The sequence below is a fragment of the Uncinocarpus reesii genome, genomic scaffold (assembly GCF_000003515.1).
Source record: "Uncinocarpus reesii 1704 scaffold_1 genomic scaffold, whole genome shotgun sequence".
Lineage (NCBI taxonomy): Eukaryota > Fungi > Ascomycota > Eurotiomycetes > Onygenales > Onygenaceae > Uncinocarpus > Uncinocarpus reesii.
In genome coordinates, this window is record NW_003052500.1 from 1,793,092 (window position 1) to 1,818,854 (window position 25,763).

Sequence of the window (25,763 nt, forward strand, 5' to 3'; positions counted from 1 at the left end):
CAAGACAAAGCTCAACCGTCGCTATAGATTGCTTTTGTCATGACTTGGTGCTAACGAGCATCAATTGGCTACGCGCTGTTACCCTTGGACGATCCTTTTGCGCTGTCACTTCACCAGTCGCTTCCCAATGCCGCGAGTTGTCGACTACGCGCCAGCCTGGCTATCCAGGCCTTCGCCGGGGGCTACTTTTTTTTCAAGCTCGAGCTCGAAGAAGCCAAGCGAGAATGACGCCGAGTCGTATTTTGGGCCCACCAACATATTAGCCCGGAGGGGCACTGAGGTGTTCGCAGTGGTGGACAATCAGATTCGGTGGGCAAATCTTGCTCTCCTAAAAGATCAGTGGCAGGAAGGCGTGAGGCAAAAGAGAAGAGAAACGGGCTATGGCTCTGACGAAACCGACACTGTGTCTTCAGGGTCTGTAAGGATTTCCAAGAATGGCGCCGGGAACAAAACGAACGGGGGCAGTTCTGAGGTTGAATCAAGATACAGGGTATGGCGAAATTCACAACTGGGCGCTGCGATTATTTCTAACATGTACAGGTTCTTACGGCACCGATATATGGCCAAATAAGACAGCTTATACCGTCTCCGAATGGCGCATTCCTCGCTATCCTGACTACCCACACTATTCACATCGCCATCTTACCGGACTCGTCGCATTTGTCAAATCCTGATTATTCTCCTCTCAGGCTACGAACATATCAACTTGGTCCTGCCACACATGTCATCCCTGAATCACCGGTGGTTAAGGCGCTATGGCACCCGCTAGGCGTATATGACAATTTTGGAGGCTGTATCGTAACCGTCACGGCAGACTCAGCAGTCCGCGTTTGGGAAATTGATCGAAGGGATAATTGGTCTTTTGATCGTCCTACCCTAGCCATTGATTTGAAAAAGTTGGTCGACGGAACGTCTTCGGACGAAGACTTTGCACCCTCTGGATTCGGTCAAAATAAAGGGTTTTCTGCGGACGTGTTTGACATGGAAGCTGCTTCAGCAACTTTTGGCGGTCATGGATACGACGACGAGGATGCATGGGCATCGATGACTCTGTGGGTGGGAATGAGGCAAGGCGATGTCTACGCGCTTTGCCCTCTATTACCTTCAAAATGGCGGGCTCCTGCCCTAGCCATTTCTTGCTTGACAACCTCGATAATCCATAAATTAGCCTCAGTGCAAGAGGACACTGCGGAGGAAAATGACGATCGAAAAGCTGTTGAGCAGCGGTATACATGGCTTCGAGAAATCGACAATCAAGAGCCAATACAAGTTGAGGATGACTTTGGACTCGCAGAAATACGGGTTCGCCCAGCCCAGCCCAGTCCCATACCACGGTTGCAGGGCCCATTTCAATTTGATATTGAAGAAGAGCCGGATGACCTTGACATTACGGATATTTATGTTATTGCCGCCAAGCCCGAAACAGACGATCTTTTGGCCGGTGAAGATGATCGAGATATTATTGATGAGAGCAAACAGGACGGCATATCTGGAACCATCATTTGCCTTGCTACTGAAAAGGGGATGGTGCACATAGCTCTTGAGATGGATGGGGTTGAGGGTCAGTGGCTCCCTGGCAGCAGCCAGGGCACCTTTACCACACCGATGTCCGATGCTTCAGAGCTATTACTACTTGAGTCTTTGGAGACTGTTCGAGAGAAGCATCTTCAACCGAACTCTTGGCCTATTTTCTCAGAAGATTCTGGATCGAGGTATAATTTTTTCCTGACAACAGCCAACAATGTTACCTTCATTTCCCTCTCTTCGTGGGTACAGCGGCTAGAGCCAGAGTTACAGTCGGCAGATACAGCTGGGTCGGCCTTTCGGATCAGCGTCATATGTGACGGCTCTATTGCAGAGCGGGAGCAGATCATTCAGATTTCTGCCTCTAGATCCTTGGGTGGTCCCGAACACCTTACAAACAGTCTAGTGATGTACGACTTTGATTTAGGTTATATGTTGCTCACATATGTGCCGTCGCAAGTATACGCTTTGGTGTTGGAATCCGCTGCATCTGGGGAGTTGGAGAGCACTCAAGAATTGGTCCCGTTTGAACCAGACGCCGCCAACTACCAAACCCATATGCCTATCCCTCAACGGGCTCCGTATCAAGTCCCCTCAATATTTTACGCTACCAATCCATTGACAACGTTTATCGATGATCACGTATCCCATGGCCGCAAGCACACTCTAAAAGAGCCCATTCGCCTTTCCCCCGCGACACTCGATATTATTGCCACTGCCCATCGAATACTAAGTGCATATACGCATGCGCTTGAAAAGGCCGCTTCGGTTCTTTTCCGCAGGTGCGAGAGACTGCAAGGGGAGATGCGCGACCAGTTGAATCAACTAGTAGACCTTGCAGAAAGAATCAATGATGTCTCGCAGGGAACCGTCCGCCGTGGCCCAACCACTTGGTAAAACCGGGCCGCGAAGAAGCACTTGATTCGAGGATGACCGCTCGTTGAGTCCAAGCAAAAGCAGCTGGGTACTGCGGTACAACACTCTTCGAAGCAAGCTCTTGAGAGCTGGTGGACGACCAATAAGCGATAAAGAGAATAGCTGGGTTCGAGAGGTGAACACGCTCGCGGATTCGATGGGGGGCGTAGAGAGCGATAAGCAGTCAAAGCTGATCGAAAGGCTGAACACGGTATGGAACTGGCATTCGTGTGTACTGTTTCTTCGAAACTAGCGGTTGCTGACAGTGGAATTAGGTCAAATCTTTAGCTGAAGAGCTTGTTTCTGAAGCGAAACGTTCACCTGAAAGCTCCAAAGAAAGCCGAACGTTCAGTCCGGATGCCCGTTCAAGCCCACTTAGGGTTCCGCCTTTATTACAAAAGGCTAAAGTTGCAGAAGCAATGGATATGGTTGAAAGAGAGTAGGTTTCCCTCCGTTGCCGATCCTTGCAGGCTGCGACTAACAAGCTTGCGAAATACAGGGCTGCAGTCATCGACGCCATAACCTCACGGCTTGAACGGCTGAGTACGAATATACCCGAACAATAGGTTGTCGATTCAATTTGCTAGGCTGAGATCTAAGTATGGAATTGTTTTGATAATGGATGAATTGGCAGAGTTTGAATGATACACTCGCTTCGGTTTAGAGGCATGGACAGATATTGAATGATTACTTTTATTGATGAAGAAGATGACTTCTCCTTGAAACGGATTCTAAATGATAATAGCCCACTGCCCACAGCGTTGAACCTGTTCGGGCGAATCTTCCTTGGAGACCTTTTTCTCGATACCAATCCCCGCGATCGAAGTGCAAATCCTAGTGATATCTAGTAATGTCTCAAAAACTTTTGCGCTTTTCAAGCTCCGTATGAAAGGCTCGTTCAAATCTACCTCTCCATTGATGATGTTCTAGATCCCCGATATCCAGCAGAAGATTGGGCGGTGACTACAGGGATCAAATGAGATTTATTGACTATGCAAATCCGAATTACACCTCCTTCACTGTTTTCTCACTCCATCGTACAGGGCTTTTAGAGCCTCTAGATGTCAGAATTATCGAGCCCCTTCACAGGCACATTCTAGATTCCCATGCGCTGGAATCGGCTTAAAATGAAAGGAATATATCGGCGTTTTGGTCAATTTTTGAAGCAGCATGGACGGACTCTTCCCGGATAAAATGATAAATCCCATCCTCCCCCCAGAGCCACCGGAATTCACACCATTAACCTGTACTATCCGCCATATGGCAACAGCGCCTCTGGCATGATCGCCCGCCGTCTCGCCGCCCCAGCCCAATGATCCCCCAGATCCACTCTCTCTTCGACCAAAGCCGACAGTTTCGTAAGCACGGCATCCCATTCAGGAACGACGAGATCATCGAGCTTCGATTCCCACTCCGCCACCTCTGCAAGAAACTTATTCCACCAGTCCCAGCACATGCTCTTGTCCATCGGAGAGATCTTGGCCTTGTGCAAGATCACTTCGCAATTGCGTCTAGTCTGTCTCCAGTAGGAGAGCGACCCCTTGAAAAAGGATTCCCTCATGGCCTGGTGGCGTTTGGCATAGTCTCTGTACGCCGCTTCGTCAATGTGGAATCTCAGCACGAAGCTCGGTATCTTGGCCGTTGCGGTGAGCGTGACTCCCAACTTGGAGGTATTATTAGATCGCGCGCCTACCAGGCCCCATCCGAGTAAGCGGTCGATTGCAGAGCAGTGCTCATGGAAGTCGGAAGTGTCGTCGACCCGGCAAAGTCGGTAGAGATGGTTGCTGATGTTTTTCTGAAGGGTTTTGTAGTGGCTTCGGGCCTGTTCTGCGGCGTAGTATGCTTGACCCAGTGCGCAACGGATGTCGAGCGGTATGACGGAAGAAAGGTGATGAGGGAGGGAGGCTCCGCTGGTAATAGGGATGAAATTCGATTCCATGGGCGCGATGCCAATGTCCATAGTGATGTTAATCTTCTTTTGACCCCCTTTTCAGTCAGGCATAAAGATCAGATTGATTGCTTTACAGGATGAAGGAATGGGTTGGAGACACTGAGATAAAGCATGGTTTTCAAAGGCTTTCACATTTACTGGGTCTTATAACAGATACAGAATAAGAATAACAAAAGAACAAAAGGTTGAAAAATCACAAGTTGTGCCTTTTGAAAGCTCGGCGTAACATCACTGTTCAAAGAAATTTACAAGTGCAGTCTGCCCTCATATAGCTGCATGGAAGACCATCATCAAGGACTATACCTGGAGGATGCGCTTTGGTGGTAGTCTCCGTAACTTCAAACAGGGCGGAGGCCGGAAGCCCACAAGAAACCAATGATAGCAGCGAGTAGGGGTTCAGTACTGGATCTGAAGACCAAAGAAGACTTTTCATATCAATTCAAGCAATTAGAGTGGAGAAAACATCAATGTTGAGTAAAAAAACAGTAACCTCCCAGGGAACCCAGGGGGCAATCGAATCCAGATCCTAGAACAATCGACGTCAGAAATAAGGCGAAACGAAAGAAGCTAGGTGCACAGCTTACCTCATAGTCCTCTCGCTGGAATAAGTCATGCCGGAGGATGCTGCTGCTGCTGCTGGCTAGCGTTTTGCTGTGCGAGCTCGAGAGCTGGATGTTGGTGCCATTCGGGGAAACGATATGCCACGACATGGTGTTGAAGCTCCGCGTATTGTCGAAACTCGTAGTGGCAGTCTCGAAGGGTGTCGGATTTGAGTATATGTTGGTAATACTTGAGCCAGACTTTCAAGCAGCCGCAAATCGATTTATAGGCCTGCATCTGATAGTCCCTCAACATGTTGTAACTCAGGCGCATCTCCTCCAAATACTGGCTCCAATCGGCTCCGCCCTCCAGGGGCCGCTGGACACAGCTCATATAGAAAACCAAGGAGTTATTATGCTGCTGGCGCAAAAGATCCCATCCAACCAAGCTTTGCACCCGAATGTGTCCCATTGTTGCGACCATCGCTTTAGCCTGTTTGTCAATCTCGTCCACGCCCGTAAAGGGCTTGATGCCGGATTCAGCTGGGCTTTGTGAAGTATGACCGGAGAAAGTAGTCACTGAGCCATGGGGATTATTGGGCAGAAATGGCACTTGAGAGAGCACTGCGCTTGTGTTGCCGGGGCCAGTGCTAGCTTGAGGAGTAAATCCGACATTTGACTGAGGGGAATCGGATTGATGCGCGACCAAGTTATTGAAGTTGGTGTTCAGGTTACTATCTGAGGAAGTCATATGATGCTCTTCGAACATAGATAGAAAGTCTTGGTCGCTCATATTGGTGAGAGCTTCAGTTCCAAGGTCCGGGAGTGAATCATCAGGTTGCATTTGGCTATCACTATGCGTCTCCAGAGATATCAGAACCCCACCTGGAGTGAAGGGTGGAGGAGTATTGCGTGGTTGGGTGGCCTGATTGCCATTCTGGCTGCTTTGGGAACCAGTCATCTGCAAACAAATGATGAATTTGAGTACATAGAGCGGCAGTTGCCAAAGGTAGAGAGACTTACAGTGATATTTGATGATATCCTTCAGTTTTCTAGCCGTTAGTAGTAGTATATCAACCCAATGAAGATGAGGTTGGAGGCAATATCCGATAACAAGAATCCAGATTTGTTTATGTAGTATGAAGGAAATTGAAGACGATGTTGATCAAAATGCAAGAAAGAAAAATAAATATTGGTTTCCAAGGCGATATATATCTCGGCACAATCATTGGTATATTTTGATTGAAAAGTACGTAGAAAGAATTCAGATACAGGATGCACATGACGGCTAAGAAGGTCTTGTGAATAGCATGCTAGGTACACAAAAGATTGATTCACTGATTCATTCAATCCTGATTGTGCTGTGTCAGTGATCGATACCTCAGAAGATAGAGTCAGTGCAAAGTACCTTTCAATGAGATGAACGCCAGACTGTGTTTCTACGATCCCGCTGATCTGGCCTGGCTTGAGCGCAAACGATGCATCCTCAAATTCCTTTTGCATGACACCATGGGTAAAGAATCCACTGCGCTCACAGTTAGTAAAAGGCATAGCTAAAAGGCGATATTTTCACTTACAGGTCTCCCTTCTTCCTTGCGCTGCTGCAATCTGATTCGGTTGTAGCAATGTCCCCTAGAGTCGCCTCTCCAGCCATGATACGTTTTAAATGGCCGTTAAGAATTTCAATGGCTTCTTCCTTGGTCCGTGTAATATTTGCTTCTCTCCAGCTAGTGGGCCGGCGGCTGTCTCGGTGTTTGATAAGTAGATGGCTTGCCCTAATCTGGCCTTCCTTTTGACTGGCACTTGGATAGCGATCTGGCGGGCCACTGTGGTAGGTGGCCATGTACACCTTCAGCTTCTCTGTATCGGTTTCCGCAGGAGGCTCCCAGCGGGATTCCTTAGTATTGGGGTTGAAATAATAGGGTAGGTTCTTCGAATTAGAATGACGAACTTCCCAGCCTGCGGGAAGGCCTGACTCCGCCTATTAACAGTCACCAATACAGTCCTTTTGATCGACCCAGGGAGTGGGCTCCCGGGCATAATCATCAGGAACTCACCATGGCTTCTACTGTCAACAACTGCTGACGGGGCACTTGAAAAAGCAACTGTCCAAAAACTACTGCTGTTGGTTGCGAGACGTTATAGCTCTAGCTGGATCAAAGAATATCCTTGTTCGCTTCCTATCTCATTCACCTATTCTTTAGCAGTAAAAGTGGCCGTTCCGCAGATGAAGTTGGATGAACGTTGCCAGTTTCAGGTGGAATAATAGGGCTGACGGTCCGTGCGGCCGCTTCGCCAGAAGCAGTCAAGCGTCACTCTACCTCTTCACTGCGCAGTTCAAGCAATCGACCATCACCATCTGGGATCCTAAAGTCTTCAACAGCTCAGGTACCGTCATTTCTCAAGGGACTTATAGCTACTGATCTGCGCATCTTCCGTCGAGCTCTTACCCGCCATGTCTGCTTCTCCCTCGTCTACAACCGGTGGCGACCAGTCCCAGAGCGTTGATCAAATCCACTTTCGATTCTGTCGCGAATGGTACGGCCCTTCTACTCAAGAATACTTTTGATCAGGCAGCTAACGTGTATGATCCTCTAGCTCTAACCTCCTCTACCCAAAAGAAGACCGCACGACGAATACGTTGATGTTCTCCTGCCGAACCTGTCACGTCGGCGAACCCGCAACCTCACACTGTGTTTTTCAGAATAAACTCAACAGCCAAGTAGGCGATACAGCAGGTGTAACACAGGATGTTGCGTCTGACCCTACGGTTGGTCTTCCTTTCTGCACTCTCTGCGGAGAGCAGATCACTTTTGAGCAGAGTGACCAATCTGGCGACGATGAATGCCAGATGGACCTCGAGCAGGCTCTACAGTTATTATGAAAGAAAACCATTGCATTTTTGCTATAGCTTCATCAATATATTGGGAGCAGCTTTGGCTAATGAACCCTTCTTCTATCAGCTGCCAAGGTCAAACAAGCTTTGTCCCAGCTGCGGAGAAAATGAGGCTGTCTTCTTTCAGTCGCAGCAACGTTCTGCGGAGACCGGAATGGTGAGATACGCCGTGCAACTTGAATATGATTATATGTACAAAGCGCAGTTTCTAATCCGAACATTCGGCTTGCAGAAACTGTACTATGTTGCTGCGCGTGTGGCAAGGTGTTTATGTGAGCTCAGGCAACTCGAACGATGTAACGGACCTTTTTATCTATTGACATTGCATCGGCGTTTGGACGGGTGTTCAGGGTTTGGAGTGGATCAATAATGGTGATTTTGACTCTGGTTCATTTTTTTGATTCTAGAATTACATTGAGAAGGCAGAACTGCAAGTGTATGAGACGTGGTATATTACAAATGCATTGGTGCTAAGGATAATATCTTCGACCATTTTCTATCTCGTAATTCCGCCCCAACGACACCTATTCCGTAGCCTATCAGCTCAGTTCCATGGGCGTTCCCTGCGAAAGAGACTCACCGTTCAACCTAGTGCCGATCGGGTCCCCGGACTTGTTGATCAGGACACAGGCATTGTCGCCAAACTTCACCACACTTCCATCGGGTCTTTGTATATTCTGCTTGGCTCTCACAACAACCGCGTGCCTGACATCGCCGCGGCGGACTTTATTGGCGATTGCCGTGTTCGCACTCGATGACTCGGGTCCAAAGTTTCGCTGTTTTTGCACTACGACGACGATCCGGTCACCTATGCCAGAGTGCGTCAGACGCTTTGTGCGATTCTCAAAAATCGATATAAACCAGCTGCTCACCGATTGTCGCGGCTCCTTTCTTCTTGAGGACGTTTGCGCATTCGACGATGGCCGCCCCGGAATTGTCGATGCAGGTTAATAACGACTAACGAGACAGAGATTTAGTACGTAGAATGGGCTGGTAGAGAGTACCGTGCTTACCTTGATCTGCACACTCATCTTGATAGCATCATGCACTGTAAGACACTCTCCCCTGCTGCCGCATGTCTTTGAAGCTTTTCGATCCCAAATTCTGAGATACGCGGATATAATATCCTCCGCATCCCGGGCAACGGCCCTTACATAAGCACGCTAGACTCGAAGCATCCCAGCCGCCGTGTTTCTCCTTTCTCGCGTATTTGCAGTCCAGCAGAAGAGCAGAACAGAGGCATTGTCCGAGCGCTGAGGCATATGAGGACAGTATCGCTGCTTGCTCGCATGCGTGCGTCCCTTACAATGGTTGAGCTCTCAGGGAGCTTAATCTTATCCCCTGACCTGTAACACCGTCTATTTTCCTTTGGGCGCGTGGTGTTTTTCGGCTTTTCGTCCGTTCTCCAGCCTTTCCGCCGTGCTTGTTTGCTTCTTCAATAGATCTATAGTTGATATTCATATGCTCAATTCATGGATAAACTCCCACCGGCGCTCTGCGTATTCGTTCCACCCTAATGGCACCTACTCCGCCGTCGAAGCAGAAAGAACGGTTGACCCTCGCTCAGCTTGCAGCCTACGATGACATTCTGACGGACACGTTGGTCGATCGCGTGAGATTTCAGCTCCCTTCTAGTGTAAAGATAGTGCCTCTTCTCTGACTCGAAACTGTAGGCGTTCTTCTGGACCAAGATCCGTAAAAATCGACCCAAATATTTCCCGGTTCGAGGCATTGTAGAGGAAGATGTCACATCGATACTACTCCACGATGTTATTGTTGCCAAAGACCTGGCAAAGGCGGAAAAAGAACTGCTTAGCCTTTCAGGACTCAAGAAATATGTTGAGAAGCTCAGATCTGAGAAGGAAAGGGAGTGGTTTCGCCGCCATTTGCGAAAATATATCGCCATCTACTTGCCAGATTGTCCTTTCGAAGTTACTACTACAAATCGCTATACTATTACCACTCATGAGGCAGCACTTTCAGCGAGAAAATATATTCGCACCGGCGATACCATCAGGCACCTTTCCGGAACCCTTGTCGCGATAACTGCTGAAGAGGAGATGAACCTCGATCTCACAAGAAGGGATTTCAGCATTGTAATGTCCAGCAGGAGGAAAACCCCGTCACTATTTCTCGGGCCTGCAAGATTTTCGAATCACGACTGCAATCCCAATGCAAGATTGGTTACAAAAGGCTCAGAAGGCATGGAGATTGTGGCGATCAGGGACATTGCCATCAATGAAGAAATCACGGTGTCATACGGAGACAATTATTTTGGTATAGACAACTGCGAATGCCTCTGCCATACCTGTGAGCTGGATCTGCGCAACGGGTGGGCTCCCGATGGGCCGGCGGAACATGACAGTCGCGCCTCCACGCCAGAGCCTTCGACTGAGGAAGAACAGACAAAGGCACCCCAGTCTACTGCCAAAAGAGAGTGCCCCTCCGAGCCCGCTGCACAGCCGTTTCCTGATACGCCCGCGAAAAAGCCCAGGCTAGAAATGAGGCCGTCAAATCTGCGACTGGAATTATCGCCACCAAGCAGTCCCGACCCCATTGCTGAACCTCTGATCACAATCAGTGGTGGCTTGCGCGGGCTACGAAGCCACTTCGCGGCCGTTATCAGCAAGCCAGAACTGCCACACTATCCATCATCCAACTCAAACGTCACCTCGGTTTCATCTTGCAGCAATGACACTCCTAACTCTACAAGATCAACTTCGGCCACATCGCTCTCTGATTCTACTGTTCAGGTAAACGCTGATCCTACGGTGGCATCAAAATGCGAAGCGCCTGCTGCAAACATTCGGCCAAATGGCCTCCCGGATCAAAGACTCCGCATTGACACCATCATCCGAGATAACGATGAATCAGATTTGTCAGACCTGTCTGCATCGTGGGAGATCAATGATAATGAAATGACAGTGGTGAAACGGGGGTCGATTAAGAAAACTAGAAAACGCAAAAGCCACATCATTCCCACAATCGAACATGAGCCACCAAAGGTTCGAACGGCTGGCGATTATACCAAAACTCCCAAACTACTCGCGCAGCGGTATGATCGCTGGGTAGACTGCCAGACCTGCAATGCGTGGTTTGTTCAGGGCGATGCATACCTCACGCGAAAGGAGTGCCCGCGATGCGAGCGGCACTCAAAGCTGTACGGTTATCGCTGGCCTAAGACCGATAAAGAAGGCCGGAATGACACCGAGGAGCGTGTCATGGATCATCGCACCATTCATCGGTTCTTGACAACAGAGGACGAATCCCGTGTTCTGCGACGAGGTCGTGGTGTTAGCAACGCCACGAGTCCTACGCGCGATGTTTCTGAAAACAGGACGGAGACGGATGCCAGTGAGTTTGGAGACGAAAGACGGGTCACGCGGGCTGTTCGACGTGCCAGGAGTTCTTTGCATTTGGCAATCTGACGGTTCAGAATAGCCACCCACATCTTTATACCCTATCCATGTATTTTCTAGGAATATTGTGATATCTTCTGGGAGATACCACTTGAATCAGCCGACATTGTACGATAAGTTTCTAATGCGTGCCCAGTTGGGGGTACATACCTGTCCATATACAGATGCATGAATTGAACAATTTCTGATCCATTCCAGTCTCGTCACCAGACAAGCACATGGTTAACCGGGTCATAATAGACAATCTCGCCAAACTCATTCACATCCACAACCTCATACCCCAGCGCCTGCATCTCCGCCACCACCTGCCTCCGCCGTCTCTCCTCGCGCACCTCGTCCAGAAAGTGCCGGTCGTACCTGGGCGTGTGCGGCCAAAAGGTGCCCTCGGGATAGTTCATGCGCACCCTGGCCTCTGAGCGGCCGTGTTTGCGGGCTCGGTCGAGATCGCGCTGGCGGAGGAAGCGCTGGCGGCGGGATTCCATCCAGTCGCGGCCGGACCAGAATTCGGGAGGGGTTCTGGCGATGCGCGTGAGGGTGGCGTGGGTGTCTTCGCTGGGGTGGTGGAGGGTGTCGCGGAATTTGGACCACCAGGCGAGGAGTGGCATTTTTACGGGGGGTGAAGGGGGATATGTTTGATAGGGGGGGTTTGTTGGTCGGTGACTGGTGAGAGGCTGGTTTATATTTCGTTTGGATGATTTGTTTGCTTTTCACATTTTGCCATGCTGTGCATCCTATGGTCTCTTGTCTCTATGCCGGATGCCAAATGAAGACGTTCTTATATTTCCGTTTGAGTTGTTTGCGCAAATTCATACAGACAAGCAGGATCCTCAAACGGTCAACAAACATGACTATCAGGCAGCAAATGCAACGCTACACCGAATCCCTCCGTGCCGACTCCTGGTCAGGACCAAAAAACCTCGCAGTGCCCTCTTCTCTGGGAGGCATCGGCCTCTGCGTCTGATGGACCCTGTTGGGCGGCGGTCGCGGGTTGGCTTGCCATCCGCCTTCAAACATCGAGGAATCTTCGTCGGTATCAGGGGGCACTTCATGTCTGGACATTTGAATGTGAGCAGTGGGTGCAAGACAATACTCGTGGGAATAGCTCACCGCCTCCCTCCTCGCCGTCTTCTCATCGAGTGCTGTTGCTGCGGTTGTTGCTGCTGCTGCTGCTGCTGCGTTTCTCGTGCCGTGTAGAAAGTCTGCTGAGTGCCTGGATAATAGACAGAATGCCCCCGCCGATCCGTGGGCGAGACAGACTCATGGCCTTGGGCGTCGAACATGCCATAGGCATTCCCTTATCCTGTCAAAATGCATTTGAATATAGATAGCAATTCCCCGCAACACTCACCATGACCGTCCATCACTCTAGAACCATTCCCAGCGCCTCCTGCAAAGTCGTTGCGCGGCATCGCATGGACATCTCTCAACGCTCCCGTGGCAAGCGGAGGCACATATACCCCTTGGGAGACTGGCGACAGTCCCGGTGCAGGCGGAGGAGCAGCCACGACAGGTTCAGGCTGCCTGTCCTCCCTCCGGTTCTTTTTCCTTTGCTCTGTGCGCACTTTGACGTGCTCAGTCTCAGCCTTGAGAAAATCGGCCGCAGAAACGAGGAGGCCGTTCAGTAGGCTATCAGGCGCCTGTTTTTTCTTCTTCTCCCTCGACTTTTGGCGCCGCCGGGACCTCGAACGGGGCCTGCATTTGTCGCAGCTGCAGTGCTTGCGTGTAGACTTGCGACCCCGGTCGTCCTGTGCTAGGTCTGCTAGGGTAGAGAGAATGTTGCCCATCTTCTGGCATAGTAATAAAGATGAAAAGGATGAATCATATCTGCTGAAGAATCACCGTAAGAGGGTTTTAATAGGCATAGCATTGTTTGGCGGCTGTAGCAGCATGCTGACTGCTTGCTTGCTCAAAGGCTGTTTGCTTCAAGATGTTGTCTTGTCACCTTGAGAGCAAGGCTAGCAAATACCTGCAACGCAAATGAGCTCTGGAGAACATCCAAGCAAGCACAGACTAAGGAGAACAACACGACTGTAGAAGAGGCATTAGATGTGTTGAATTGAAGCCGAATAAATAACTCCAGGACCCCCCCTTTTATACCCAATCTGTTTAATACACTCCCACAGCACCTTGCACATGCATATATAGCTCTAGTAATACAAATAGAAAAAAAAAGAGTAAAATTAAATCAACGCCTGGCCGCGGAACATGGCATCCCTGACTTCGCGGACAACATCCTTTCGGTCCTTTTTGCCGACCAGGACAATGCCCCGACCGCGTCTGCCCATGCGACCCAGCCGGCCAAGGCGGTGGATGAAGTCGATGGTGGAGTGGGGGACGTCGTATAAGATGACCGTTTTCACGGCCACCGTGTCGATGCCGCGCGAGGCCAGGTCCGTGACGACCAGGACCCTGGTGTCGGCGAGGCGCTTGCTGTTACTGTTATTGCTGGCGGCACCGGGCTGGACGTTGACAAACGGGACCGAGTCGCCGTCGAACTTGCTGCGCTTCAGCAGTTTGTAGTCCTCTGGCACGGGCGGCGGTTTGCCGACGGTAAAGTCCTCGAGGATGTGGGCCTGGCGCTTGTCGGGGGTGTCGCGGGTCAGGGACAGGGCGTCGATGCCCCTTGAGACGAGGAACTGGGCGAGTTCGTCAGCGGTGTCGCGCTCGTTGACGAAGACGATGATGGCCTTGGGCTCCCGGAGGCCGGTGACCTGGTAGCCGACGTCGGAGTCGTAGGGGTTCCCGGACTTGCCCAGGGACCAGATGGCGTCGGCGCAGGCGAGGGCGCGGCGGCCGCGGTAGGGCTCCTTGTCGATGTCGACGACGCCGAGCTGGACTCTGCGGGGGATGGCGTGCAGGTTCGGGGTGACGAGCCTGCGGATCTGCGGGAAGCGCTCGCGCAGGCGGGTGTCGAGGGAGCGGGGGATGGTGGCGGAGCAGAGGATGAGCTGCTGCAGGGTGGGTGCGGTGCGGTCGATGATGGCGTTGGTGACGGGCGAGAAGGACTTGTCGAAGAGCGAGTCGGCCTCGTCGACGACGACGTGCGAGACGCGGCTGAGGATGTAGGGGTTGGCGTCGGCGATGGAGGCGACGAGGTGCGGCGTGGTGACGAGGATGTCGAGCCCGGCCGGGTTGAAGAGCGTGTTCCTGATCTTGCGCGGCGTGTAGCTGGAGGCCAGCAGGGCGGCGCGGTACTTGACGGTGTGCGCCAGCTGCTTGACGATGCGGCCGATCTGCTCGACCAGCTCCGACGTGGGCACCAGGATGAGCGCCCGCGGCCTCACGACGTTCTTTGGGCCGTCGGGATCCTCGCCCACGGCCGGCGGCACCAGCTCAAACACATCCTCTGTTGCTTCTTCTTGTTCTTGTTCTTCTTCCTGCTTCGCTGCCTTTTCTTTTTCCTCTCCTCGCTTGATCGCGTCGACCACCGGGGCCAGATAGGCGATGGTCTTGCCGGAGCCCGTCTCGGCAGCCAGGAGGAACTGGTCAAACTGCGGCATGCCCTCGTCGCCCTCTTCTGGCGCCGGCGTCGCGGAGCCCGTGCGGAGGATGGCCGGGATGGCGAGGCGCTGGATGGGCGTCGGGCGCACGTAGTCGAGGTCGGCAAACACAGTGCTGCAGATGGCGTCGCGCACGGCCGGCAGCAGGGCGAAGTGGTCGAAGCTGCTGATGTCTGCGATCTTGGCCTTGATGGCGGTGCGGCGGCCATACGACACCGGCGCCAGGGCCGTCTGCATCTTCAGCGCCTTGAACAGCGGCTTCTCCTCCTTGTGCTGCTTGTCGGGCCCGTACGCGGCGCGGTTGAGCTCTGCCCGGGACCGCGGCCGCTGCCGGTCACGCAGGTTCGCGCGGGTCTGGTTCATGGCGCCAAAGGGACTGTTCTGCAGCCGGGGGGCCGTCTTGCGTCTGTCGCCGTACCTGAGCGTCGGCTGGGCGACATCTGGCGAGAGCGTCATCCGCGAGGGCTTGCGGCGGCGCGCGGAGGAGGCCAGGCGCGAGGACAGCCATAGCGCGGGAATAGGCGACGGCGGGGATGAGAACTGGCAGAGCAGACACGGGCGAGCGAGCAGCATGATTGTATGATATTCTCTTATTGTCTGTCTATCTTCTGTATGCTATTCACTCGATGAGTTTTCACGCCAAGAGGCGGCGCGTGTTGCCGGGCCAACAGGCGGCACAAAGTCAACATTGACGCTTTGGAGATCGAGATTGCGATGCGTTGATTGCAGTTGGCGGGTTGTTTACAGATAATCATCTCTATCTCTATCTCCATCTCTGTCATTCCATCTCCTCTCTCTTCTCTTCTTCCCTTTTCATTCCCTCGCTTCAGTTGCCGCATCCATCGTCGCTTTGTTGCTTCGGCGGTCACTTTGTTATTGTCTGCTTCTTTCAGCCCAATTCTCGCCTCACTCTGGATGCCGACTTGACTCTCTTGTCTCAAAGGTACCGCTGCTCAATGCCGGCACGACATGGAATAGCGCAACTGGCTAACATCTCCAGTCCCCTTTCTTTTTCTCTCTCTTGTTGCAGCCATGGCCAGCGGACAGCGCCCTCTATCAGAGATCAGCCCTGTTGCCCCCCAGCGCAATTCGCCTGGAACAAAGGTATGCCGGCCCTCCATCCCCCTTCCGCTGTCTCACACTCACGCGCCTCGCAAGGGGTCGTCGCCGTTTGACTCGTCTCCCCTGAACGCATCTGCGTCGCCGCGTCTCTTCTGGCAGGGCCGCGATCCGGCGTCCCCCTACCGCATCAACTTTGAAAACAGGCACCCCTACGAGGGCTCTTCTCCCGCGCCGTCGGCCAAACGGTCGTCCATTGAAAACCTGAAAAAGGCCTCGCGTGTGAAAAACAGCACCATCTTTGCCCGCGAGCAAAAGAGCGAGTATGATCCCGCCCAGGTCCAGGTGCTTGAACGGCCCTTGGCCGGCGGAAGGCCCCTGAGCCAGCGCAGTTCAAACACCAGCACCAATGCCAGTCCCGATGCCCGGCGCCAGCTGCCGTCCCAGGCTGCGGCCGCCAGACCGAGCACGCAAGAGACCCCGTCTGCACAGGAAGCCGCAACGCCACGTCCAGCGCAGAAGAGCACCGCGGGCACACTCCAAGGATCTCCGGCCAGGGCGCAGCCGCAGTCTCCCCCCAAATCTTCTTTGAACAAGAATGGCCGTTATAGCGGCAGGTCGTTTGATCCCCATAGCGAAATCTGGTCTGATGACGAGTCCACCGCAATCGACAAGTCGTTTGGAGAGGGCCGCAGCTTTCATCGCCAGACCAAGAGCGTCACCTTTGACGCTGCGCCGCCCCAGATCAACGAGTATGAGATGACAACGCCCGTTCCTTCGTCCGTCGCATCCAGTTCGCGCGAGGGGAGCTACGAGTCAACCGAGAACGAAGAGAGTTTTGAAGCGAGCTTTTCCCTGCACGACGATAGCTTCGATGCCAGTCTTGAAGACACCGACAAGACACCCGTGATGCTGCCCGATCAATGGGGTTATGAGAGCCACGACGACACAAACGACGATATCTCGCAGAATGAATACGATCCGTTTAGCCCAGACTATGACACCCCCGATCCAGAGGCACGGCCTCCCTCTTCCAATGCCTCCAGTTCATTCCGGTCGCGAATCGAGTCGTTGGATTCGAACGGAGAGTGTCGTCCGCTTCCCCCCCTGCCACTCGCAAATCTACAGCGAAGCCCAGATCACCATCGCCGCCTCACCGCGACCCTGGAAAGGGCAAGCAGCGTGTCTCGACCAGCACCCTTGCGTCCGGCATCGTGCAGCAAAGACGACCTCAGCGGCCTCGGACCAGGCTCGCTCTCCCTGGAGGATCGGCTGCGCCTGATGATGACTCAAGATAACGACCATCAGGCCTCTGAAGCTGAAACTCAGCGTGAACGGAGGATGCGTCGCGCAGGCATCAAGGACAGAGGCCTCGAAAAGAACGACGAAAAGCTGGAGGACAGCATCGTCAGCGAGCTCAGCGTGTCCCCTGACTGCTCCACCCCGCGCATCTCTAGGGATTCCATCCTGCGAAACCTGAAGCGGGAAGAGCCCTTTGATGAAGAAGTCAGCGGCATCTCCTCGATCCGCAGTGCCAGTCCACATCGCCCGCTTCCCCTGGACCCGGATACTCCCATCCCTTCTCTCGAAAGTGACGATGTGGCTGAGGATGATGTCCCGATCAAAGAGGAGGAGGACGACCACGACGAGATTGACCTCTATACCATTCCGGAATATCGAGACCAAGAGGGCGAAAAGGATCGCGCAGAATACGATGATGCCATGCACGGTGACTATGATGATGAAAGCCACTATTCTCAGGCTTCGAGGGACGAGGACTCGCGCATCGAGCAGTTTGAGGATGCTGAACGCCAATCCACCCCGGTTCCAATGCATATCACACCGGAGCACACGGCTGACAACAGCGAGCACCACTTGCAGTCGAGGTCTCCCTCTGTTGACGACGACCACCAATTCGACCTAGACCTGCTCTCCTACGTGGATCGGTCAACGCCTCCCGTCGACGGCTCCGACGACGCTCCGCCCCCGCTTGACATGGCGTCTATTCGCGACTCCCTCAACAGACCAGAGACTCCAGAACAGAATGCCGACCGGGCGGCAGCCAACGACGAACATCAAGAATGCCCCGACACCCCCGAGTCGGTTATCAGGCACCCAGTTCCCGAAGAGGTCGTCGAAGAAGAACCAGCCCCAATCATCCCGGATCCCGTGGCCACTGTCAAAGCACCTGGCGCCGGTCTCAAAACCAAGCCTTCACTGACCCCAGCAGATGCCGAATCGATGGCAGCAGTTCGCCGCAAGGTGAGCGGCCAGGAACCAAGAATCCCGTCAATTTCGGAAAATCCAAACGATACCCTTCGCAGCACCGCTTCCGAACTGACGCTTGGATCGGTCAAGTCTGATCAACCGGCATTCAACCCCATGTCTGGAACCGAACAGCGACAGTCCTCCCTGGTCAAGCTCGATATTCCCGTCAGTGCCAGCGATGAAGGTTTGGGATTCGGCCTAGACGAAGAATTCGATCGTGTCATTGAAGCTCAAAAGGTTGCGTTTGAACTCTCTCTTTCTCAGATCCCTCCCTACATGGACGTCCAAACCTCTGGCCAAAACAAAACTTGTGACAGGCTTGTGCACGGAGCCCACCATGATACCCCTTGCAAACGTATAGAGAACAAAGCTGACAGCAGATGGATGAGACAGAGAGGTTACCTCATGAGGCAAAACACAAAAGTCATCGTTGCCAACGACGATGCAAACTCCAAGTCCGCCAAAGGGCCGCCGCAGGTGGGTAGTACGCAGCGAAAGGCCAGCCAGCAGACCTGGACCACGGAGCCATGGAATCCAAAGGCTAGACGGCAAAGCATCAAACTCGCCGGCGCTGCCAAAAAGAAAATGGAGCCGGTGCCGCCCCTGCCAGGTCAAGAGAGCGTGGTGAAGGACAGTTTGGGCGCAGTGGACGAAGTGGATGCCAATGGACAAGTGGATGATTTGGAAGAACGGAAAGGATAGGGGCCGGCTTTTTGTAAAGGTCATTGGAGTTAAAGACCTTTGATCTTCCTCTTCCTAGAGTGAGTTCTCTTCAGACTACTCACAAAGCAAGCAAATTGACTGATTCTCCAGGTGAACGATCTTATTTTTTCGCTGACGCTCGATAATGGACCTGCACTGTGTGACTACATCCTGGCTCGAAACTGGGTAAATCCGCAACCAATTGGACAGGAATTTGAGCTCGTTGTTCTCAACGAACTCGAGTTCCCAGTTGACTCTTCAGATAAAGCCGGACCAGCTCAAGCCAAAACCTCAGGTTGCTCCGCCGTCACCGCCCAAGGTGCCAAAGCCTCAAAAGACCTCGGCGTTCAGTCGGGTCTTTGCCTCCCCCAAGAAGAGACGGGAGATGGAGTTGCGTCAACAGATGGAAGCGCAGCAGCTGAAGCAAAAGACTGAAGAAAAAATCCTGGCTGGACCTGATCCCTGGGCCAAGGTCCGAAATCTAGTCGCCAAGGACGGCAGCTTTGCGCGTGCATACGTGTGTCTGGGAGACTATGAGCAGCATGCATTTGGGCGGCCGCTGACGGTTGACGTTGCATGTTTCAATGAATGGGCAGTTGACGAGATCCCGGCCAGCACCAATAACTCGAAAAACAAACGCAACACAGTAGCGCTAGGGGTCCAACGTCGACCGCCGTATAGAGTCGGAAATCTGGAACTGCAGCTCCTCTATGTCCCAAAACCAAAGGGCGCGACGGATGACGACATGCCCAAGAGCATGAATGCTTGTGTTCGGGAGATGAGAGAAGCGGACAGTAGTGCGATGAGGAGCTGGGAAGGTTTTTTGTCTCAACAAGGAGGAGATTGCCCGGTATGTATCCATCCGGCTTATAGGGGAAGGTTATGTTGCTGATATTGTCATCCCTAGTATTGGCGTCGCCGCTACTTCAAACTCCAAGGGTCCAAGTTGACTGCATACCATGAGACCACGCGACAACCACGAGCAACGATCAATCTTGCCAAAGCATCCAAATTGATTGATGATCGCTCCATCTTGACTCAAAAAGAAACGTCTGCCAAGGGCGGTGGACGACGCAAGTCAGCCTTTGCCGAAGAGGAAGAAGGATACATGTTTGTCGAAGAAGGGTTCCGCATCCGCTTCGGCAACGGCGAGGTCATTGACTTTTACGCCGATAGCCGCGTCGAAAAGGAAGGGTGGATGGGCGTTCTCGCCGAGACAGTCGGCAGAGGATACGCTGCAGGAAACGGCCAGGTCAAGGCGTGGACGGAGCTGGTCCTGAGACGCGAGCGCAGCACCAAGGCAAAGCATCCGCCGCGCGAGACGCCGGTGAGTGAACGGCCGATGAGTGCGAGGAATCCAATGCCGCCTGCGCCGCCGACTCCGGCAAAGGATACAATGCCCATGCACTCGTCGCGGCCACCGATGGCGCCGCCGCCGCGGCCTCGACATAAACATCACCAGTCGCAGCCCACCGTGAGCTGGGACGATGCGAGGAGACAGAAATCGCGGTCGCTGATTTTCTAGAAAATCCGCTCCCATGCCGATCATATGAATTTTCTTGTATCAAAACTTTTTGCCTTTCGTTTTTTAGTTGATTGGTTTTTTCTTCCTGCTTTGCGCTGTGCGCCATGCACTTAATGATCCGACCCTCGATTTGCATGTTTTCTTTTCCCCTTGGTTCGCTTCCATGTTTGCCCGCTTTTTTTGAATTCTCTGCTCAAATTTGTTCGGTTTTCCTTTGTTTCGTGATACGTTGTCTGGCCCCCTTCCCGTCGGCGCTCCCTTCTCGTGGATTGCAAAACAGAACCCCCGGACTATCAAACACGTCGATATGAAAAATTTCGGAACGAGATCAAGAGACGATAACACTGAACTGTCCTTTGAAATTAAGCCGCGTGCCACTTTTCTTTTTTTTATTTTGGTTTCTGACCTAACTAATCGCCCAACCCCTCGTCAATTGCTCCCGGAGCCCGTGTCCCCTTTGTGGAATTTTATGGCCTTTTTTTTTTTATTTTTTTTTCTCCTCGAATTTTTTATGTCGTGTACCTATCAATTCCTTTGTGTTTGCTAGTTTGGTAGTTGTTCTTCCGATCATCTCAATAAAGAAATTGTTTGGAATATTTGAGGTTGTGGGAATGCCGTTGTGTAGTCAATTTGTTAGTGTGAGGCGGCATGCAGCTGCAACCTGACCATCGCCTGTGATGCGGCCCAACTGGCAACTGCCGGTTCGATGCATGGCCGAATATGCAAGAGGACCAGGGGCATAGAAGGCCGGTTGGGTCTAATTAATATGTCCAGGGGAAATTCGATTTTTTGAAGTTGCCTAGCTAATACATATTGATGGATATACGCCGCAAGGAAAATTCTACTTCAAAATAATCATCTGCTTCCCCTGGACTCAACCTCCTTCTTCACCGCCATTTACAACTTCATCTTCAGACTCCGATTCCACCTCCGCCAGGGCATCCTTATTCTTGCCAGCTTCGGCGGTGGAGGGCGCTGCGCCCTCCGGAGCCGCCGGGACTCCCGACGACGTGACGTAGAGGAATGCGTCTTCGCGGAAAGTGTCAATGTGATTGAAGAAATTGCCGAAACTATATGGAAATCCGCGGTTAGCAGTGAAGGGGAAAAAAAAAAAAGGATGGCTGGGGCGGACGTCGTACGCATTCGTCTCCTCTTCCTCGCGGAAAATCCGTTCATATATCTCTCTATTTTTGAACTCGTCTATCTCTTTCTCGTACTTGCTGAAGTCGATTGGGTTCTTGCCCAGATCCTTGGTGGCTTTTTTATTGTATGTGTCGAAGATCGGTCGCTCAAGAAGTAGTCCCAACCCAGGCGCTTTTGGGATCGGTATCTTTGGTGGCCCGTAGCTCTGCGCTATCAATTGGGGATCGCTGCCGCATCGTACAATCAAGGCGGCCATCGCGACCATTTTTCGAATTTGATGCATCATGAAACTTTGGCCGTGGACTTTTAGACTCAACCACTCTGTACCGCCAATGATGATGGGATCCTTTGAGATCTTGAATGATTTGATCACCCGCTTGGCGGAAGGGTCGCGGAATGTTTTCTGGATGGTGTAATTATGGAAATTTCGGGTGCCAACGTATAGATCTAGCACCTCTTGGACACGAGCCAGACGAGCGGGGGGAATCCGATATGCCCTTTTCGCCTTGAAGTAGGCGGCCCGGACAGACTTGATGACTGCGTCAATAGCTCGGTCATCAGAATCGTGTTCAAGCCCTCCTTGATCCTCCTGGGCGGAACCGATTCCGGACGTCTCGCTCTGGTTTCCTGCTTTTTGGTCTTTGATACAGAGAGCCTCTTGCACTTTAATCCTTGTAGCTTCTGGCAAATCGCTGAGGATGGGCTTGATATATTCATTGTCAATGTCCTCCCAGTATGTAAGCACCTCTTCTTGTCTTTTCCGGTGGGCTTCAAGGTCTCCTTCTTTTTCGGCCGCTTCTTGTAACTTTTTAGCCAAGAATGTGCTGGGATGAGGGGGTATAAAGCAATGCGTCGGTATTAGATATTCATAAATCCTCGAGTCGCAAAACTGATAGCAACTAAAGCCCTTGTTTGTCGGTTCAATGCCCCATATTCGAATCTGCGGGCTCAGAATGTCGTTGACTTTCTTTACAAGGTCGGGGTCCTCTATTATCAGTTTCAACGATATGACATTCCCTGCCGCATGTACGCCTTTGTCAGTTCTTGCGCATCGAACGAAGGATGACTTCTTTGGGTCCATCGCGTTAGCCTTGGAAATTGCACCGGCAGCAACCAAAGCTGGGAATATTTCGCCTTCGATGGTCCTCTCTTTTGTGCTCCTGCATAATAAAATTGCTATTAGCGCAAAATGTCAATTCATCCAGCACCGCTCGACCTTACATTTGCATTCCATGATAACCAGTCCCAGAGTATCCAAGCAAAACCGCGACCTTCCTCTTGGGTCGTCGTTGGTCAGCCTCAATGTCTTCTTTGGAAAACTGAGTCGCATATATCGGTATATCTTCCCCATCTTCGGTCTTCCGGCGTTTAGCGGCTTGCCCGGTTTCGTTCCGCTGCCTTTTATCTAGAGGTTGGCGACTGTATTAGTTAGCTGCGGAGACCCCTTAGAACCGTAGCGCAAAACATTCTCACCTCCAAGCTTTCCCTCCCAGATCCTTTCGTTTATTTCTGCGATCTCCTCCCTTCGACCCAGAGTTGGATTGGAACTTAGGCTTGTCTGATGCCGCGGACCCAGGTGGCTCCTGAGGGGTGGTGGGAACGGTGGACGGAGAATCCTGGACGGATTCGTCGTGTGGAGCCGATAGCGAGAGAGCTGAAGGAGGCGCGTCCATGGTGAAACGGGGAGTGCACAGGCGCTCATTCTGCTGCTTCGTGCCTGAGATCTTTCACCAGAACTTCCGATATCGAAGTTTGTACTGACACTGTGCTTAGTCAGCACACAGCGGGATTTCATCCCTGGCGAGTCGATGAAGCAAGCCTCATTTCTTTTCATCAGCGCCAGAGAGGCTGCAACAGGGTGGTGGCAGCTTGAAACATCAACTCGCGGGACTACACACCGGCAGGAAATCGTCGCCAGCCTTCCCTCCCTCTCACTATCAGCTTATTGCTGTAGGAGGGACGAAGCTCGATCCCCGCCATGCGAGCAACTTTTATCAGCGGATAAACGCCCGCCTCGCACCACTCCGCGCCAGCACCTGTCATCAACTCTCTGCAACGATGGATCTCGCAAGAAGCCTCATCCGGATCGTGGCCCGTACATTCTACGAGACCCGCCACATTCTTGTGATTGATGCTCTTTTCATACACTCAGTGTATGGGCTAATGCGTTCTTGCAAGTGACTTCTTACGTTCTGAGCTAACGTGCCTTGCAGCCTCCATGCAGAGGATCTAGCTCTTCTTCTTGGAATGCAGCAGAAAGACCTTCGGAAGCTCTGTGGCCGCTTACGGGAGGACCGCCTTCTCGCAGTGTATGGCCAGTCCGCTTCCATTGGCCGTTTTTGACTAGTGGATACGAAAACTGACACAAAATTCCCTGCTCTGTAGACATTCTCGCCCTGAGCTGCGTGAAGGGCAAACGCGCCCCGTTAACCGCGAATACTACTATATTCCTCTCCATCCTGTGATAGATGCCATCAAATACCGCGTATCTCGCCTGACCTCGGCCATCAAAACCCAGTACACTCCGAGCGCGGAAAGGAAGGAGTACGTATGTCTGCGGTGCAAAGCGGAATGGACCCAGCTTGAGGTCCTGAGCCACGTTGGCCCGGATGGTTTTGAATGTCAGCGGTGTGGAAATTTGCTTTCAAGAACAGACGAGGTAGAAGGTGGCTCGGGCTCTGACCGTACCGGACATGAGAAAAACAGCAAGCTCATGGCTCAGCTGGATCCTATGCTGAAACTTTTAAAACAGATTGACTCTGTGGAGGTGCCGCCTAACGATTTCGAGACCGCCTGGGATCACAAGGTCGACGTCATCCGAAATCAATATATCAACCCATCCAGGCCTGGTATGGTTGTCTCGAAACAAGCGGCCGTTCGAGGAGTTTCCAAGACGGATGCTTCGACTCTTGAGGTTTCGCTTAGCTCTTCCGCCGAGAAAAGTGCAGAGGAGCAAGAGAGGGAGGAAGCAAGGAAGATAGCGCTGGAAAAGCAAAACGCACTTCCGATTTGGCACACCCAGTCCACTGTTACTACGGATATACGGCCTACTCAGATGAAGACGGAGACTAATGGAGTGAATATCAAGCGTGAAGTGGATATCAAACCTGAAATCAAAGAGGAACAGAAACCGGATGTCGAGAGCCTGGACGACAGTGTTGCGGCATATTATGCGGAAATGGCGCGCGAGAAGGAGAGAGAAGCCAAAGAGGACGTGAGCGAGGAGGAATCCGACGAGGAAGAAGACGAGTTTGAAGACGTTGGCGTGACGCCAAGTGTGGTGGGGACGCCTGCAAATCTGGATGCAGTCAAGGCGCCTTCGTTCAATGGCTCGTTGAAGAGAGAGCTCGAATCGGAATCTGGAAGCAGTGCGCCTCAAACCAATGCTCCAACGCCGATCACGCCAGCTGATGACGGGCCGGCAGCTAAGAAAGTGAAGTTGGAGCCAGACGTCAAGAAGGAGGAATCGGACGAGGAAGAGGATGAATTCGAAGACGTTTAACCGGGTCTGCGTGTCGTTCTTTGACGCCATGAGGCGAATGGCTCTATTCATGACGATGGCGCCGGAGCGGTTCCATCTATCCCGCCCAAAACGCTGATCAGAAGGCTGGGTTGGGCGTCAGTTACTAGGTTCTGTGCGATAAAAAGATTGGGGAAAAGTCGTTTTGTTTTTTTTTTCTTACGGAGTTGTTGCATTGCCCACGAGCGGAAACAGGTTTTCGATGGGCTTTTTCCGGTACGTGGATTGATTCCGGCACTTTCCTTTGCTTTCAAAAACATGCTCGCGGGATTCCTCTTATTCCCCCGTCGTCTATTTTGGGTTCCTTGTGTCATTTTGTGCGGGTTTTTGGGAGGGAGTTTTTGATGTTACAGGTGCATAAGATCCCTATTGCAGGGTAATTGTAAACTAGCCGAACCATTTAGACTATTGTGATCAATTCATATCCTTTGAATCATTGGTTTTAGAGCTGGACATTGTCCGTTTAATCATTTTTCTGTGTGTAGTCATTACTCTGTAGTTCTGATCTCATGTTGCTACCCGTTGAGATGATATCATCGCCTCGATATTAATCAGATGACAACCAAAAGCAAAACCCCCCAAACTCCATTCCACTTTGATACGGGGAAACGAAGAAACACACCGCTCGAGATGTCATCTGCCACGGTGAGGGGAGAGAGAGAGGGAAAAAAGAAAATGGGAAAAAAGAAGCGTTGGAACCCCATGTTGAGGAGGGAGGCTGTGCAAATCTCCACTCATTTTCGTTAGGTAGCCTGAACCCTCCTTTGAAGCTAAGATATCAATTTCCCGACAGTTGATTGAT

The 25,763-nt window shown here is 52.0% G+C and overlaps 11 protein-coding genes across 11 annotated transcripts; 5 read left to right on the forward strand and 6 right to left on the reverse strand.

The window, feature by feature from the left end:
• Positions 1–127: 127 nt before the first annotated feature.
• On the forward strand, positions 128–2,882 carry UREG_00798 (uncharacterized protein; the record flags this gene model as incomplete). The annotated part of the gene is made up of 4 exons (XM_002541238.1): positions 128–490; positions 541–2,417; positions 2,515–2,650; positions 2,715–2,882. 4 exons carry the CDS (start codon positions 128–130, stop codon positions 2,880–2,882), a joined length of 2,544 nt encoding a protein of 847 aa, XP_002541284.1.
• An 806-nt stretch (positions 2,883–3,688) lies between these two features.
• UREG_00799 (uncharacterized protein) lies at positions 3,689–4,399 on the reverse strand (the record flags this gene model as incomplete). The annotated part of the gene is made up of 1 exon (XM_002541239.1): positions 3,689–4,399. One exon carries the CDS (start codon positions 4,397–4,399, stop codon positions 3,689–3,691), a length of 711 nt encoding a protein of 236 aa, XP_002541285.1.
• A 600-nt stretch (positions 4,400–4,999) lies between these two features.
• On the reverse strand, positions 5,000–6,772 carry UREG_00800 (peptidyl-prolyl cis-trans isomerase ssp-1; the record flags this gene model as incomplete). The annotated part of the gene is made up of 4 exons (XM_002541240.1): positions 5,000–5,783; positions 5,953–5,981; positions 6,211–6,454; positions 6,507–6,772. The coding sequence occupies 4 exons, from the start codon at positions 6,770–6,772 to the stop codon at positions 5,000–5,002; spliced, it is 1,323 nt and encodes a 440-aa protein (XP_002541286.1).
• A 612-nt stretch (positions 6,773–7,384) lies between these two features.
• UREG_00801 (uncharacterized protein) lies at positions 7,385–7,813 on the forward strand (the record flags this gene model as incomplete). Its single annotated transcript, XM_002541241.1, has 2 exons — positions 7,385–7,467; positions 7,528–7,813. 2 exons carry the CDS (start codon positions 7,385–7,387, stop codon positions 7,811–7,813), a joined length of 369 nt encoding a protein of 122 aa, XP_002541287.1.
• A 551-nt stretch (positions 7,814–8,364) lies between these two features.
• Positions 8,365–8,856, reverse strand: UREG_00802 (uncharacterized protein; the record flags this gene model as incomplete). The annotated part of the gene is made up of 3 exons (XM_002541242.1): positions 8,365–8,633; positions 8,698–8,782; positions 8,839–8,856. 3 exons carry the CDS (start codon positions 8,854–8,856, stop codon positions 8,365–8,367), a joined length of 372 nt encoding a protein of 123 aa, XP_002541288.1.
• Positions 8,857–9,341: 485 nt separating this feature from the next.
• UREG_00803 (uncharacterized protein) lies at positions 9,342–11,660 on the forward strand (the record flags this gene model as incomplete). Its single annotated transcript, XM_002541243.1, has 3 exons — positions 9,342–9,437; positions 9,499–11,179; positions 11,443–11,660. 3 exons carry the CDS (start codon positions 9,342–9,344, stop codon positions 11,658–11,660), a joined length of 1,995 nt encoding a protein of 664 aa, XP_002541289.1.
• Positions 11,661–12,114: 454 nt separating this feature from the next.
• On the reverse strand, positions 12,115–13,028 carry UREG_00804 (uncharacterized protein; the record flags this gene model as incomplete). The annotated part of the gene is made up of 3 exons (XM_002541244.1): positions 12,115–12,295; positions 12,352–12,454; positions 12,593–13,028. The coding sequence occupies 3 exons, from the start codon at positions 13,026–13,028 to the stop codon at positions 12,115–12,117; spliced, it is 720 nt and encodes a 239-aa protein (XP_002541290.1).
• A 396-nt stretch (positions 13,029–13,424) lies between these two features.
• On the reverse strand, positions 13,425–15,252 carry UREG_00805 (uncharacterized protein; the record flags this gene model as incomplete). Its single annotated transcript, XM_002541245.1, has 2 exons — positions 13,425–15,125; positions 15,163–15,252. 2 exons carry the CDS (start codon positions 15,250–15,252, stop codon positions 13,425–13,427), a joined length of 1,791 nt encoding a protein of 596 aa, XP_002541291.1.
• A 524-nt stretch (positions 15,253–15,776) lies between these two features.
• UREG_00806 (uncharacterized protein) lies at positions 15,777–20,298 on the forward strand (the record flags this gene model as incomplete). Its single annotated transcript, XM_002541246.1, has 5 exons — positions 15,777–18,065; positions 18,162–18,695; positions 18,885–18,959; positions 19,036–19,623; positions 19,681–20,298. 5 exons carry the CDS (start codon positions 15,777–15,779, stop codon positions 20,296–20,298), a joined length of 4,104 nt encoding a protein of 1,367 aa, XP_002541292.1.
• Positions 20,299–21,172: 874 nt separating this feature from the next.
• On the reverse strand, positions 21,173–23,114 carry UREG_00807 (uncharacterized protein; the record flags this gene model as incomplete). The annotated part of the gene is made up of 4 exons (XM_002541247.1): positions 21,173–21,368; positions 21,438–22,601; positions 22,663–22,839; positions 22,915–23,114. 4 exons carry the CDS (start codon positions 23,112–23,114, stop codon positions 21,173–21,175), a joined length of 1,737 nt encoding a protein of 578 aa, XP_002541293.1.
• A 385-nt stretch (positions 23,115–23,499) lies between these two features.
• Positions 23,500–24,943, forward strand: UREG_00808 (uncharacterized protein; the record flags this gene model as incomplete). Its single annotated transcript, XM_002541248.1, has 3 exons — positions 23,500–23,594; positions 23,655–23,750; positions 23,827–24,943. The coding sequence occupies 3 exons, from the start codon at positions 23,500–23,502 to the stop codon at positions 24,941–24,943; spliced, it is 1,308 nt and encodes a 435-aa protein (XP_002541294.1).
• Between the last annotated feature and the right edge of the window lie 820 nt (positions 24,944–25,763).